Source organism: Callorhinchus milii, unplaced genomic scaffold, assembly GCF_018977255.1.
Source record: "Callorhinchus milii isolate IMCB2004 unplaced genomic scaffold, IMCB_Cmil_1.0 Scaffold12, whole genome shotgun sequence".
NCBI lineage: Eukaryota > Metazoa > Chordata > Chondrichthyes > Chimaeriformes > Callorhinchidae > Callorhinchus > Callorhinchus milii.
The window spans coordinates 10,021,369-10,038,328 of record NW_024704753.1 but is presented as its reverse complement, the minus strand read 5'-3'; the positions used below and the strand labels follow the sequence as shown (position 1 = coordinate 10,038,328).

At 53.4% G+C, this 16,960-nt stretch overlaps 1 protein-coding gene across 1 annotated transcript in view; it reads right to left on the bottom strand.

The window, feature by feature from the left end:
* The window catches only part of ttll3 (tubulin tyrosine ligase-like family, member 3), a 64,103-nt gene extending 48,329 nt beyond the window's left edge, over window positions 1-15,774 (bottom strand). Inside the window, exons 1-3 of the mRNA XM_007911216.2 lie at window positions 15,699-15,774; window positions 14,228-14,314; window positions 13,809-13,921 (exon numbers count right to left, since the gene is read on the bottom strand). Of these exons, the coding sequence (XP_007909407.1) occupies window positions 13,809-13,921; window positions 14,228-14,314; window positions 15,699-15,774 (276 nt within the window). The remainder of the gene's footprint in view (window positions 1-13,808; window positions 13,922-14,227; window positions 14,315-15,698) is intronic.
* Between the last annotated feature and the right edge of the window lie 1,186 nt (window positions 15,775-16,960).

Here is a 16,960-nt window from a genome sequence, read left to right as displayed (position 1 = left end):
CAGACACACAGGCATGCGTGGCCAGGAACCCAGACTGAAACACATGTGCAGCCAGGAACCCAGACACACACACGCGGCCAAGAACCCAGATGCACACACGCGCGGGGCCAGGTACCCAGACATACACACGCGTGCGTGGCCAGGAACTCAGACACAAATGTCCAGGAACCCAGACACACACACAAACGTAGCAAAGAGCCCAGGCATACACACACGCGCACACAGCCAGGAAACCAGACACACACACGCGTGGGGCCAGGAACCGAGACACAAACATCCAAGAACCCAGACACACACACAAACGTAGCCAAGAGCCCAGACATACGCACACAGCCAGGAAACCAGACACACACACACACACACACGGCCAGGAACCCAGACACACACACATACACGCGTGGCCAGGAACCAAGACACACACAAACCCAGCCAGGAACCCAGACAGCCACATACACATGTGCGACCATGAACCCAGACATATCAGGCCAGGAACCCAGACACACACGCTCAGACGGCCAGGAACCCAGACACACACACACGAGGCCAGGAACCCAGACACACACACGCGGCCAGGAACCCAGATATACTTACACGCACGCAGCCAGGAACCCAGATACACACACGCGTGCGGCCACAAAACCAGACAGAAACACGCGCGTGGCCAGGAACCCAGACTGAAACACATGTGTGGCCAGGAACCCATACACACACACACACGGCCAAGAACCCAGAGACACACACTCACACGTGGCCAGGAACCCAGACCACACACGTGCGCGTGGCCAGCAACCCAAACACAAACGTCCAGGAACCCAGACACACACACAAACGTAGCAAAGAGCCCAGGCATACACACACGCGCACACAGCCAGGAAAAGAGACACACACACGCGCGTGGCCAGGAAGCCAGATACACACATGCGCACAGCCAGGAACCCAGACACACACACACGGTTGGAACTCAGACACACACACGCGGCCAGGAACCCAGACAAACACACGTGCCAGGAACCCAGACACACTTACACACATGCGGCCAGGAACTCAGACACACACACGCGGCCAGGAATCCAGATACACACATGCGTGCAGCCACAAAACCAGACAGAAACACGCATGAGGCCAGGAACCCATACACACACGCATGCGTGGCCAGGAACCCAGACACACACACAAACACACGCACACGTGGCCAGGAACTCAAAAACACATACACATGCGCAGCCAGGAAACCAGACACACAGGCATGCGTGGCCAGGAACCCAGACTGAAACACATGTGCGGCCAGGAACCCAGACACACACATGCGGCCAAGAACCCAGACGCACACACGAGGCCAGGAACCCAGACACACACACGTGGCCAGGAACCCAGACACACACACTCACATGTGGCCAGGAACCCAGACACACACACGCGCGGGGCCAGGTACCCAGACAAAAAAGTCCAGGAACCCAGACACACACACAAACGTAGCAAAGAGCCCAGACATACACACACGCGCACACAGCCAGGAAACCGGACACACACGCGCGGGGCCAGGTAACAAGACATACACACGCGCACATGCGGCCAGGAACCCAAACACACATGCACACGCGGCCAGGAACCCAGACACACATACACACACGCGGCCAGGAACCCATACAAACACGCGTGCACGGCCAGCAACCCAGACACACACACATACACGCGTGGCCAGGAACCAAGACACACACAAACCCAGCCAGGAACCCAGACAGCCACATACACACGTGCGACCATGAACCCAGACATATCAGGCCAGGAACCCAGACACACACCCACGCGGCCAAGAACCTAGACACACATACGCGCGAGGCCAGGAACCCAGTGATGTACACGCGACCAGGAACCCAGACACAAACACACACAGGTACGATGCAAGGAATCCAGTCACACATGCATATGCGGCCAGGAATCCAGACATACACACAAACGCAGACAAGAACCCAGACACACACACGCACATGGCCAGGACCCCCGACACACACACGCGGCCAGGAACACAGACACACACGCGTGCGGCCACAAAACGAGACAGACACACGGGCAAGGCCAGAAACCCAGACATACACGCGTGCGGCCAGGAACCCATACACAGACGCGTGTGTGGCCAGGAACCCAGATGCACACGTGGCCAGGAACCCAGACACGCACACAAACGCAGCCAAGAACCCAGACACATGCACACGCGGCCAGGAACCCAGATACACACACGCGTGCGGCCACAAAACCAGACAGACACACGCGCGAGGCCTGGAACCCAGACATACACGCGTGCGTGGCCAGGATCCCAGATACACACACACGCACACGTGGCCAGGAACTCAGAAACACATACACATGCGCAGCCAGGAAACCAGACACACAGGCATGTGTGGCCAGGAACCCAGACTGAAACACATGTGCGGCCAGGAACCCAGACAAACGCAAGATGCCAGGAACCCAGACATGCACACGCAGCCAAGAACCCAGACACACACACGTGCGCGGCCAAGAAACCAGACGCACACACACACACGACGCCAGGAAACCAGACACATAGGCGTGCGTGACCAGGAACCCAGACACTCGCACGAGGCCAGGAACCCCAACACCACAAGCTGCCAAGAACCCAGACACACACACACGCAGCCAGGAACCCAGACACGCACACGCAGCCAAGAACCCAGTCACACACATGCAGCCAGGAACGCAGACACACACATGCAGCCAGGAACGCAGACACACACACACACACACACACACGCGGCCAGGTACCCAAACACACAGACACACATGCGGCCAGGAAGCCAGAAATACACACACGTGCGGCCAAGTACCCAGACACACACACAAACGCAGCCAAGAACCCAGCCACACACACACACACACTCACGGCTAGGAATCCAGACATACACACAGAAATGTAGCCAAGAACTGAAACACACACACACACACATGGCCAGGAACCCAGACACACATGCACACATGCAGCCAGGAAACCAGACACATAGGCGTGCATAGCCAGGAACCCAGACACAAACACATGTGCGGCCAGGAACCCAGACACGTGCACGATGCCAGGAACCCAGACACGCACACGCAGCCAAGAACCCAGACATACACGTGTGTGGCCAGGAACCCATACACACACGCGTGCGTGGCCAGGAACCCAGACACACACACACACACGTGGCCTGGAACTCAGAAACACAGCGCAGCCAGGAATCCAGACACACAGGCAATCGTGGCCAGGAACCCAGACTCAAACACATGTGCGGCCAGAAACACAGACACACACGCGTACGGCCACAAAACCTGACAGACTCACGCGCGAAGCCAGGAACCCATACACACACACGTGTGTGGCCAGGAACCCAGACACACATAAACACACGCGGCCAGAAATCCAGACACGCACACAAACACAGTCAAGAACCCAGACACACACACACACACAGCCAGGAACCCAGACACACACACGCACGATGCCAGGAATCCAGACACACACGCACATGTGGCAGGGTACCCAGGCACGCACAAGGGAACAGGAGCCCAGACACGCACACGCGGCCAGGAACCCAGACACACACACTCACACGTGGCCAGGAACCCAAACATACACACTCACACGCGGCCAGGAACCCAGACACACGCACGCGCGTGGCCAGGAACCCAGACACACAAACGCGCGCGCGTCCAGCAACCCAGACACACACACATACACGCGTGGCCAGGAACCAAGACACACACAAACCCAGCCAGGAACCCAGACAGCCACATACACACGTGCGACCATGAACCCAGACATATCAGGCCAGGAACCCAGACACACACCCACGCGGCCAAGAACCCAGACACACACCCACGCGGCCAAGAACCTAGACACACATACGCGCGAGGCCAGGAACCCAGTGATGTACACGCGACCAGGAACCCAGACACAAACACACACAGGTACGATGCAAGGAATCCAGTCACACATGCATATGCGGCCAGGAATCCAGACATACACACAAACGCAGACAAGAACCCAGACACACACACGCACATGGCCAGGACCCCCGACACACACACGCGGCCAGGAACACAGACACACACGCGTGCGGCCACAAAACGAGACAGACACACGGGCAAGGCCAGAAACCCAGACATACACGCGTGCGGCCAGGAACCCATACACAGACGCGTGTGTGGCCAGGAACCCAGATGCACACGTGGCCAGGAACCCAGACACGCACACAAACGCAGCCAAGAACCCAGACACATGCACACGCGGCCAGGAACCCAGATACACACACGCGTGCGGCCACAAAACCAGACAGACACACGCGCGAGGCCTGGAACCCAGACATACACGCGTGCGTGGCCAGGATCCCAGATACACACACACGCACACGTGGCCAGGAACTCAGAAACACATACACATGCGCAGCCAGGAAACCAGACACACAGGCATGTGTGGCCAGGGACCCAGACTGAAACACATGTGCGGCCAGGAACCCAGACAAACGCAAGATGCCAGGAACCCAGACATGCACACGCAGCCAAGAACCCAGACACACACACGTGCGCGGCCAAGAAACCAGACGCACACACACACACGACGCCAGGAAACCAGACACATAGGCGTGCGTGACCAGGAACCCAGACACTCGCACGAGGCCAGGAACCCCAACACCAGAAGCTGCCAAGAACCCAGACACACACACACGCAGCCAGGAACCCAGACACGCACACGCAGCCAAGAACCCAGTCACACACATGCAGCCAGGAACGCAGACACACACATGCAGCCAGGAAGCCAGAAATACACACACGTGCGGCCAAGTACCCAGACACACACACAAACGCAGCCAAGAACCCAGCCACACACACACACACACTCACGGCTAGGAATCCAGACATACACACAGAAATGTAGCCAAGAACTGAAACACACACACACACACATGGCCAGGAACCCAGACACACATGCACACATGCAGCCAGGAAACCAGACACATAGGCGTGCATAGCCAGGAACCCAGACACAAACACATGTGCGGCCAGGAACCCAGACACGTGCACGATGCCAGGAACCCAGACACGCACACGCAGCCAAGAACCCAGACATACACGTGTGTGGCCAGGAACCCATACACACACGCGTGCGTGGCCAGGAACCCAGACACACACACACACACGTGGCCTGGAACTCAGAAACACAGCGCAGCCAGGAATCCAGACACACAGGCAATCGTGGCCAGGAACCCAGACTCAAACACATGTGCGGCCAGAAACACAGACACACACGCGTACGGCCACAAAACCTGACAGACTCACGCGCGAAGCCAGGAACCCATACACACACACGTGTGTGGCCAGGAACCCAGACACACATAAACACACGCGGCCAGAAATCCAGACACGCACACAAACACAGTCAAGAACCCAGACACACACACACACACAGCCAGGAACCCAGACACACACACGCACGATGCCAGGAATCCAGACACACACGCACATGTGGCAGGGTACCCAGGCACGCACAAGGGAACAGGAGCCCAGACACGCACACGCGGCCAGGAACCCAGACACACACACTCACACGTGGCCAGGAACCCAAACATACACACTCACACGCGGCCAGGAACCCAGACACACGCACGCGCGTGGCCAGGAACCCAGACACACAAACGCGCGCGCGTCCAGCAACCCAGATGCACACGTCCAGGAACCCAGACACACACACAAACGTAGCCAAGAGGCCAGACATACGCACACAGCCAGGAAACCAGACACACACACACACAAACGTAGCCAAGAACTCAGACACACACACACACGGCCAGGAACCCAGACACACATGCACACATGCAGCCAGGAAACCAGACACATAGGCGTGCATGGCCAGGAACCCAGACACAAACACATGTGTGGCCAGGAACCCAGACACGTGCACGATGCCAGGAACCCAGACACGCACACAAACGCAGCCAAGAACCCAGACACACACACGCGGCCAGGAACCCAGACATGCACACGCAGCCAAGAACCCAGATGCAAACACGCAACTAGGAACCCAGACACGCACACGTGGCCAAGAACCCAGACACACACGGGGCCAGGAACCCAGACACACACACGCACACGTGGCCAGGAAGCCAGAAATACACATGCGTGCGGCCAGGAACCCAGACATACGCACACGGCCAGGAACCCAGTAACACTTACACAAACGTGGCCAGGAACTCAGACACACACACGCGGCCAGGAACACAGACACACATGCGTGTGGCCACAAAACCAGACAGACACACGCGCGAGGCCAGGATCCCAGACATACACACAAACGCAGCCAAGAACCCAGACACACACGCACACATGGCCAGGAACCCAGAAACACACAGGGCCAGGAACCCAGACACAAACACACAAACATGGCCAGGAACCCAGACACATATACAAACGCAGCCAAGAACCCAGACACACACACGCACACGGCCAGGAAGCCAGAAATACACATGCGTGCGGCCAGGAACCCAGACACACATACAAGCGCAGCCAAGAACCCAGACACACACATGCACACGTCCAGGAACCCAGAAACACTTACACAAATGCGGCCAGGAACCCAGACACGCACACGCGGGCAGTAACCCAGATGCAAACACGCACACGGCCAGGAAGCCAGAAATACACATGTGTGCGGCCAGGAACCCAGACACACACACGCACACAGCCAGGAACCCAGAAACACTTACACACACGCAGCCAGGAACCCAGACACACACACGCGGCCAGGAACCCAGACATACATGCGCGCGGCCAGGAATCCATACACAGACGCGTGTGTGGCCAGGAACCCAGACACACATACACACACGCGGCCAGGAACTTAGACACGCACACAAACGCAGCCAAGAACCCAGACACACACACACACACAGCCAGGAACCCAGACACACACGCACAATGCCAGGAATCCAGACACACACGCACATGTGGTACCCATACACACTCTCAAGACTTTTCTCTTTGACGGTGCCTTCAGCTCCCCTCTCGACTCTCTCCCCCCTCCTCGCTCCCTCCCTTCCCTCCCCTCACCCTGACCATTTCCCCCCAATGCTCGGGTCCTGACCCAACTGTCCAGCGCCTTGGGACGTCCTCCCGACGTGAAAGAGATAAATGGAATCTTGTTCTTGTTGTACCCACACGCCGCAGCGAAGAACCTAGACACACACACACACGTGGCCAGGAACTCAGACACGCACACGGGACCAGGAGCCCAGACACATGCACGCCCGTGGCCAGGAACCCAGACGCACACACGCGGCCAGGAACCCAGACACACACACGCGCATGGCCAGGAACTCAGAAACACATACACATGCGCAGCCAGGAAACCAGACACACAGGCATGCGTGGCCAGGAACCCAGACTCAAACACATGTGCGGCCAGGAACCCAGACACACACACATGGCCAGGAATCCGGACACACACACGCGGCCAAGAACCCAGATACACACATGTGCCCGGCCAAGAACCCAAACACACACACACACAGCCAGGAAACCAGACACATAGGCGTGCATGGCCAGGAACCCAGACACACGCACGAGGCCAGGAACCCAGACACCACAAGCAGCCAAGAACCCTGACACACACACGCGCGGCCAGGAACGCAGACACGCACACGCAGCCAAGAACCCAGACACAAACACGTGGCCAGGAACCCAGTCACGCACATGTGGCCAAGAACCCAGACCCAGACACACACGATGCCAGGAATTAAGACACACACGCACATGTGGCAGGGTACCATACACACACACCGCAGCCAAGAACCTAGACACACACACATGTGGCCAGGTACCCAGACGCGCACACGGGACCAGGAGCCCAGACACGCACACGCAGCCAGGAACCCAGACGCACACACGCGGCCAGGAACCCAGACACACACACTCACACGTGGCCAGGAACCCAGACACACACACTCACACGTGGCCAGGAACCTAGACACACGCACGCGCGTGGCCAGGAACCCAGACACACAAACGCGCGCGCGTCCAGCAACCCAAACGCACAAGTTCTGGAACCCAAACACACACACAAACGTAGCCGAGAGCCCAGACATACACAAACACACGCACACAGCCAGGAAACCAGACACACACACGCAAAAGACAAGGAATCCAGACACAAGCGCACATGAGGCCAGGAACCCAGACACACGCACGAGGCCAGGAACCCAGACAACACAAGCAGCCAAGAACCCAGACACACACACACGCGACCAGGAACGCAGACACGCACACGCAGCCAAGAACCCAGACACAAACACGGGGCCAGGAACCCATACACGCACATGTGGCCAAGAACCCAGACGCGCACACGGGACCAGGAGCCCAGATACGCACACGCAGCCAGGAACCCAGACGCACACACGCGGCCAGGAACCCAGACACACACACTCACACGTGGCCAGGAACCCAGACACACATACTCACACAGGAACCCAGACACACGCACGAGGCCAGGAACCCAGATACACACATGCGTGCGGCCACAAAACCAGACAGACACACGTGCGAGGCCAGGAACCCAGACATACACGTGCGTGGCCAGGAACTCAGAAACACATACACATGCGCAGCCAGGAATCCAGACACACAGGCAATCGTGGCCAGGAACCCAGACTCAAACACATGTGCGGCCAGAAACTAAGACACACACACACTGCCAGGAACTCAGACACACACACGTGGCCAAGAACCCAGACACACACCCGTGCGCGGCCAAGAACCCAGACACACATACACACACGGCCAGGAACCCAGACACCACAAGCAGCCAAGAACCCAGACACACACACATGCGGCCAGGAACCCAGACACGCACATGCAGCCAAGAATCCAGACACAAACACGCGGCCAGGAACCCAGACACACACATGTGGCCAAGAACCCAGACACACACACTCAGCCAGGAACGCAGACACACACACACACGAGGCCAGGAACCAAGACACACATACACACACGCAGCCAGGAAGCCAGAAATACACACGCGTGCGGCCAGGAACCCAGACACACACACAAACGCAGCCAAGAACCCAGACACACACACGCACACGGCCAGGAATCCAGACACACTTACACACACGTGGCCAGGAACCGAGACACACGCACGCGTGTGGCCAGGAACCCAGACACACAAACGCGCGCGTCCAGCAACCCAGATGCACACGTCCAGGAACCCAGACACAAACACAAACGTAGCCAAGAGCCCAGACATACGCACACAGCCAGGAAACCAGACACACTCATGCACGAGACAAGGTATCCAGACACACACACGCGGCCAGGAACCCAGATACACACACGCGTGCGGCCAGGAGCCCAGACACACACACACAAACGTAGCCAAGAACTCAGACACACACACACACACAGACACATGGCCAGGAACCCAGACACACATGCATACATGCAGCCAGGAAACCAGACACATAGGCGTGCGTGGCCAGGAACCCAGACACAAACACATGTGCGGCCAGGAACCCAGACACGCGCACGATGACAGGAACCCAGACACGCACACGCAGCCAAGAACCCAGACACACACACGCGGCCAGGAACCCAGACACGCACACGTGGCCAAGAACCCAGACACACACAGGACCAGGAACCCAGACACACACACACACCCGTGGCCAGGAACCCAGACACACATACAAACGCAGCCAAGAACCCAGACAGACACACGCACACGGCCAGGAACCCAGAAACACTTACACACACGTGTCCAGGAACAGAGATACACACGTGTGCGGCCACAAAACTAGACAGACAAATGCGCCATGCCAGGAACCCATACACACACGCGGCCAGGAACCCAGACACGCACACAAACGCAGCCAAGAACCCAGACACATACACACACAGCCAGGAACCCAAACACACACACGCACGATGCCAGGAATCCAGACACACACGCACATGTGGCAGGGTACCCATACACACACGCCACAGCCAAGAACCTAGACACACACACACACAGGGCCAGGAACCCAGACACGCACACGTGGCCAGGAACCCAGACGAAAACACATGTGGCCAGGAACCCAGACACACGCACTCATACGTGGCCAGAACTCAGACACATACACTTACACGTGGCCAGGAACCCAGACACATGCACGCGCGTGGCCAGGAACCCAGACACACACACACAAACGTAGCCAAGAGCCCAGACATACACAAACACATGCACACAGCCAGGAAACCAGACACACATACACACACACACGAGACAAGGAATCCAAACACACGCGCACATGAGGCCAGGAACTCTGACACTCATATGCGGCCAGGAACCCAAACCCGCACACACGGCCAGGAACTCAGACACACATACACACAGGTGGCCAGGAACCCAGACACACACACGAATGCGGCCACAAATCCAGACAGACACACGCGTGAGGCCAGGAACCCAGACATACACACACGCGTGCGCGGCCAGGAACCCAGACACAAACACACACACACGCGTGGCCAGGAACCCAGACACACACATGCAACCATGAACCCAGACACATCAGGCCAGGAACCCAGCCACACACGCACAGACGGCCAGGAACCCAGACACGCACACATGCAGCCAAGAACCTAGACACACATACGTGCGAGGCCAGGAACCCAGACACACACGTGCGTGCGGCCAGGGACCCAGAAACACACACACTTGCGCGCATCAAGCAACTCAGAAGCACACGTCCAGGAACCCAGACACACACACAAACATAGCCAAGAGCCCAGACATCCACACACACACACGCACACAGCCAGGAAACCAGACACGCACACCCACCAGACAAGTAATCCAGACACATGCGCACATGCGGCCAGGAACCCAGACACTCACATGCGGCCAGGAAACCAAACACACACACGTGGCCAGGAACCCAGACACACATACACACACGTGGCCAGGAAACCAAACACACACACATGGCCAGGAACCCAGACACACACACGCATGCGGCCACAAATCCAAACAGACACACACGCGAGATCAGGAACCCAGATATACACGCGTGCGGCCAGGAACCCATACACACACACACACACGCATGGCCAGGAACCCAGACACACACAAACCCAGCCAGGAACCCAGACACACACACACACACACAAACGTGCGACCATGAACCCAGACACATCAGGCCAGGAACCCAGACACACACGTGCACAGCCAGGGACCCAGACACCCACACACACTCGGCCAGGGACCCTGACACCCACCCGGCTGGAAACCCAGACACACACACTCACATGTGGCCAGGAACCCAGACACACACGCACTTACACGCGACCACGAACCCAGACACACATGCACGCGGCCAGGAATCCAGATACACACACACACACACACACACACACGTACGTGGCCAGGAACCCAGACACACACACGCTCGCGACGAGGAACCCAGACACGCACACACCTGGCCAGAAATACAGACACACACGCAAACGGGGACAGATACCCAGACACACACACACGTGCACACGCATCCAGCAATCCAGTGTGTGTTTGTGTGGGTTTCTGGCTACCTGGCCGTGCGTGTGTGTGTCTGGCTTCCTGGCCGTGTGTCTGGGTCCCTGGCCACGTGTGTGTGTATGTGTCTGGCTTCCTGACTGCGGGAATTTTTTTTACCCAGAGAATTGTTACGGTCTGGAATGCATGGACCTGAAAGGATGATAGATGCAGTTTCGATAATAGTTTTCAAAAGGGAATTGGATAGCTACTTAAAAAGGAAAAAAATTGAAGGGCTATGGGGCAAGAGTGGGGAAGTGGGACTAGTTGTCAGCTCTTTGAAAGAGGCGGCACAGGCATGATAGGCCGAATGCCCTCCTTCTGTGTAGTAAAATTCTATGATTCTATGAGTGGGATGACTCTCTGCCCCAGTGATTGTTCTGCCTTTCCAGGTCCTACCAATGAGCCAGGCTGGCTGGGCTGGCATCATCATGCCCTGGAGTACTATAGATCTGCTTGTCTCAGGAGCTGAACTACCATGACCACCACAGAGGCTTGATTGATTGATTGATTGATTGATTGATTCTGACACTCCGTTGCCAAGTATGTCACACTGAAGCCAGTCCAGCTGCATTTTTAAGATCATGGCTGATCTGTACGTCATATCCAGTTACCCATCCTTGCCACATATCCCTTAATACCTGACCTAACACATATCTATCTACCTCCGTCTTGAAAATGTGAATGGATCCAGCATCCACAAACTTTTGGGGGAGAGAGTTCCAGATTTCCACTACCCTTTGGGTGAAAAACTGCCTCCTGATTTCACTCCTGAATGACCTACCTCTAATTTTAAGATTATGTCCCCTTGTTATAGATTCTCCCACCAGAAGAAATAGTCTATCTGTAGCTACCCTACCAAATCCTTTGTTATTTAAAAAACTTCAATCAAATCACCCTCAACCTTCTAAACTCAAGGGAATAAAAGCCAAGTTTATGCAACGTGTCCTCATAATTTATCCCCTTAAGCCATGGTATCATTCTGGTGAATCTGTGCTGCACCCACTCCAGGAACCCAGATACACAGAAACATGAAGCTAGACACACAAAGACAGGAACCCAGATACACACAGACATCCAAGACCTCAGGTCCACAGGAGTTATTTAAATTACCTCACATAAATTCAAAAGGCTCGAGAACCTATGTAAATTCACAGCAAGATGGTAGATGTAGTTTAATATGGAGGAGTTTCATGTAAAGATAGGGAATTTACACTAGGGATTGTACTCTAGGTGCCAATTCAATTGAGTTCAGATCTCCCTTATCATTATTTAAATTCTATAGTGCTCTCATCAAGCCGTATTTAGCTTTAGCTTCTGCATACAATACTTGTTGCCTTGATATAAGGGGGCTGCCTAGGCCCTAGACACAGTGCACAGGAACAAAGAGGATGATCCCCTATGTTAAAGGAATGAACTATGAGCTAGGGCTCTTCAGTCTTGAAAGGAGGCTTCTCAGCGAGGACACTATTGTGATATATAAAATTTTAAATGGGATTGAAAAAGTAAACTCAAGAGGATACTAGAGAGGACAGTAGAACAAGAGGATGCAGGTTTAGAGCAATTTCAAAACAGACACCAGGAAGTTTTTCTTTACTTAGAGGGTAATTAAAGACTAGAACAGGTTACCAGGATGTGAGGTTGAGGCAACGACACTGAAATTCATTTAAATAGCAGCTTGATGCTGTGTTAAGGATATTCTGGAGGGATGATATCGAATGGGGCAAAGGGCTTTCTTCATCTGACCTGATCTTGTGACCATCGTGAGAGCTGAGGTTTTGGTGGAGTGGGATCTCCAGTACAGTATCGACAAGTTATAACACAAACACAATCTCAGTATGCAAAGGGGAGAAAGGGGATTTGACCCCAAATTTTATTTAAGAAACACTTGGGCTGTGATGTGACAATGGTGGGAGGGCATTGTGGAAGAAGGAAATTAAATGGACCTTTGTGCCTTTATCAATTGCAGCTCAATTGTGGTCTTGTGGGAACAGCTGTGGTTCTGCCACATTATATTGTCTGCAAAGTGTAAATATAATTGGCATGGATCTTGGCAATATGTATAATCATGTAACTGCTTAGGAAACTCACCAATTTCACCATGTGGGAATAAGAGGAGCAAACACTGATGGTAAATAGAGGACTCAGCATCGGGCCCAATCCTTTCAACAGATTTGCAATGAACTGGGAATAAAATGACAGCAATGCATTTTACCTTAATGGCTTTCTCCACAATAATTTTGCAGGATCTCAGTCGTTCAAGATGTGATTCTGACATTAATGAGAAAGGCTTGCGAACTTTGGCCTCTTTTGAGATATCTGGGGCTCCTGTGGAGTAAACGTGGAGTGTATCAGCCTGGCTCAGTTGGTAGCACTCTCATCTCTGGACCAGGAGTCAGCATGCAGAGCGGCAGTGAATCCTATGTCTGTGGCTGATGTTACTAAGAGGTGACACAGGTACAGTCTCAAGCTTGTGGGTTCAAACCCCACATCAGAACTTGGAACTCATCTAGTCTAAAGTTAACAGGTATAGGTGATAGAGGTAGGCATATATACATAACTGTTTAAATACTAAGGCAGATAAACAAGTGGTGGGACAGGGGTGAGGTAATAAGTAAATCAGTCTGTCTTCACCATTCAGCTTGATTCTCTCCGTGACTTCACTGGGATTCTCTTTCTCACTTGGTTTCTGGTTTTGTGTTGCTCCCTTCACATCTGGAACTGATCAGCAAAACAGAGAACCCAGTTAAACCCAGTCACATTTGACTGACTTCTCAGTACATCACATTTAAACCATCAGGAAAACTGCAGCACAGCTCTTTGGCTGAACCCTCAGAGACATCACAAGGAAAAGACCTCAACCTGGTTCTATACATAAAAGGAATATCTTCCTCACACCATTGTAGTAGGTATCTGTGGCGAGTGATGTGCACATTAGACTCGTAGTCCTGCTGCCTCTGGCCATAGACTTCAGATTTTTGTCTTAAATTTTCAAATTGCTTAACAATTGGGCAAAATTATTTAATTCAGCCTCAATTTGAAAGTCAGTTCTTTTTAAGACCTGCAGAAATTTGACTTCCAAATTAAAACAATCCCAACCCATTACCTCACCAACACACACTGCCCCTCCTCACCCACACAATGCCAGCCTTTGTCTTTCCCCATATGTAGCTGAAATCCTGATCATGTGCAGGTAGGGTGCACATGGAGCGCTTTCCGAAAGCAGTAACTGCGCCTTATCAGGGAGTGTGCGGGCACGCATAGGGATGTGGTGTACAGAGGGGTGACTCCCCAGTGTTTTAAAGGGAATGTCCCAAAAAACGTATGCACAACCTATGTGCGGTGAAGGATTGTAAAACAACGGAATGTGTTTTGTATCGGGAAAAAAATTGTAACAGAAGACGTTGTACGTTGTGTTTGTTTTGGATTTCTATTGTACCAAATATATATTTATAAATATAATATTTCCAAAAAAAACATACCTATCTCCCTGCATCCTCCAACACACCAGTCATCGAGACACTGTGCACAGTGGTTTGTTAGGAAGAGGAAATAGAGCCATTGATGGGTTTGTAACTCCAACACTGAGGTAAACACTTTCACACAAATTCAGCAAAAAAGCATTTTATTAAAGTATTACTGTTTGTTTTATTTCAAGGTGGATATTTTCTGTATTACATTCTTTGTTATAATATTTGACACAGTGACAACTCAGCTGCTTGGTGTGTCAGCCTGACTCAGTGGTAATGCTCTCGCCTCTGAGTCAGAAGGTTGTAGGTTCAAGCCCCACATCGGGACTTGAAATCACATAGTCTAAACTGATTCTCAAATGCAGTGCTGGAGGTGTGCTGCATTGTCGGAGGTGCCATCCGTCAGATGTGACGTTAAACCAAGCTCACGTCTGCCTGCTCAGCTGGACGTTAAAAATCCCATGGCACTATTCAAAAAGAGAAGGGAATTTCTCTCCCCAATGTCCTGGCCAACAATTCCCCAAATACTCACTTCATGGCTATTTGTGTGATAATGCTGTGTTCAATTGACTGCTGTGGTTCGCCCACAAGATACATGATAAATCCACTATATCAAATGCAAGGGATATTATTACTCCTGAGGTACCGTAATGCCTCCTGAGTGACTAAAGCAGCCAGCTCCCTGAGCATATCATCTTTGCCAACGCCCATCACTAGGGATACTGGGATCCTCTTTGTGCCCCAGGATTGAGATAATAGCCCCTGCTTTGTTTTTTTTTGCCTTGCTGCTTATTGGGCTGTGTGACTAAGGCAGGAGCTTCACCTTAAATAAGAGCGTGATTAGTTGCCTCAGGGAAGCGGCAGTTGGTATATAATACGTGCCCCTGCTGGCCTCTATGCATGACATGTGCCTGCTACTGGCCTCTGTGACCTGAATTTTCTTGCTGTAGAAGCCGATCCTGTTGTGAAGGATTGCTGGTTGTGGCCCACATGGTGCAACCAGTCATCCCAGCACCCAGCAGAGAAGAGTCTGGTCCATCAGCACTAAATGTGACATCACCGTGACCTAGCTAGAAGAGGGCATGAGCCAGTGTACAACGGACGATAAGCCATGTACTAAGTGAATCCTCTTAAGGCTGCTCTGGACTTTGGAAGGAGCTACAGTCATGTTTGCCTCAACCAACAGCACTGACCTTGCTCCACTCCTCAGCTGTTGAGTGGGGTACACAGGATCACACAGCTCTGCAATCATTCCTTCAGCAGAATCAGTGCACACATTGTTTCTCTGTCAGCTATTAATTATCCATGTAACGATTCAGCATTTGCTGGAACTCCTCTGCTCCTGTCCTCTCTTCCCCCTCTCCGTGTCTCAGTGGCCTCTCCTTCTTTCAGCCTCCAGTGGTTACACACCCAGGGAAACACTCATCGCCACAGGTATTCCTACATGAAGAGGGTCACATGGCTTCTATCGCGCAATCAATAATAAAGCTCATACCAAAGTGTGTCACATCCTTATTATCAAAGCCTGTCCCTTGCAACCTCAGCACATACCCCATTATCAACATCCGAAGGTGGACAGAACATCAGTGGAGTCCTAGACTTGGAGTCAAGAGTAGAAATGGAAAGGAGGTAATCAACTCCATAGCCTAATGAGCCTCTGGGTGAGGACATCCCTTCCAACCTCCCCCAATCCTTCTAACAATCCTGAGATTGTTCCCCTGTCTAGAAAACGAGTGAGAGGATCTTGAAATCGATCCGTTCGTTAATTGGGACCCAGTGGAACCTGGCAAGGACCGGTGTGATATCCTCATAACAAATACATAAATTACATCTGTATAGTGCCTTTCACGTAAGGAGGAAGGTCCAAGATGCTGGACAGTCTGGGATTTGGACCCTA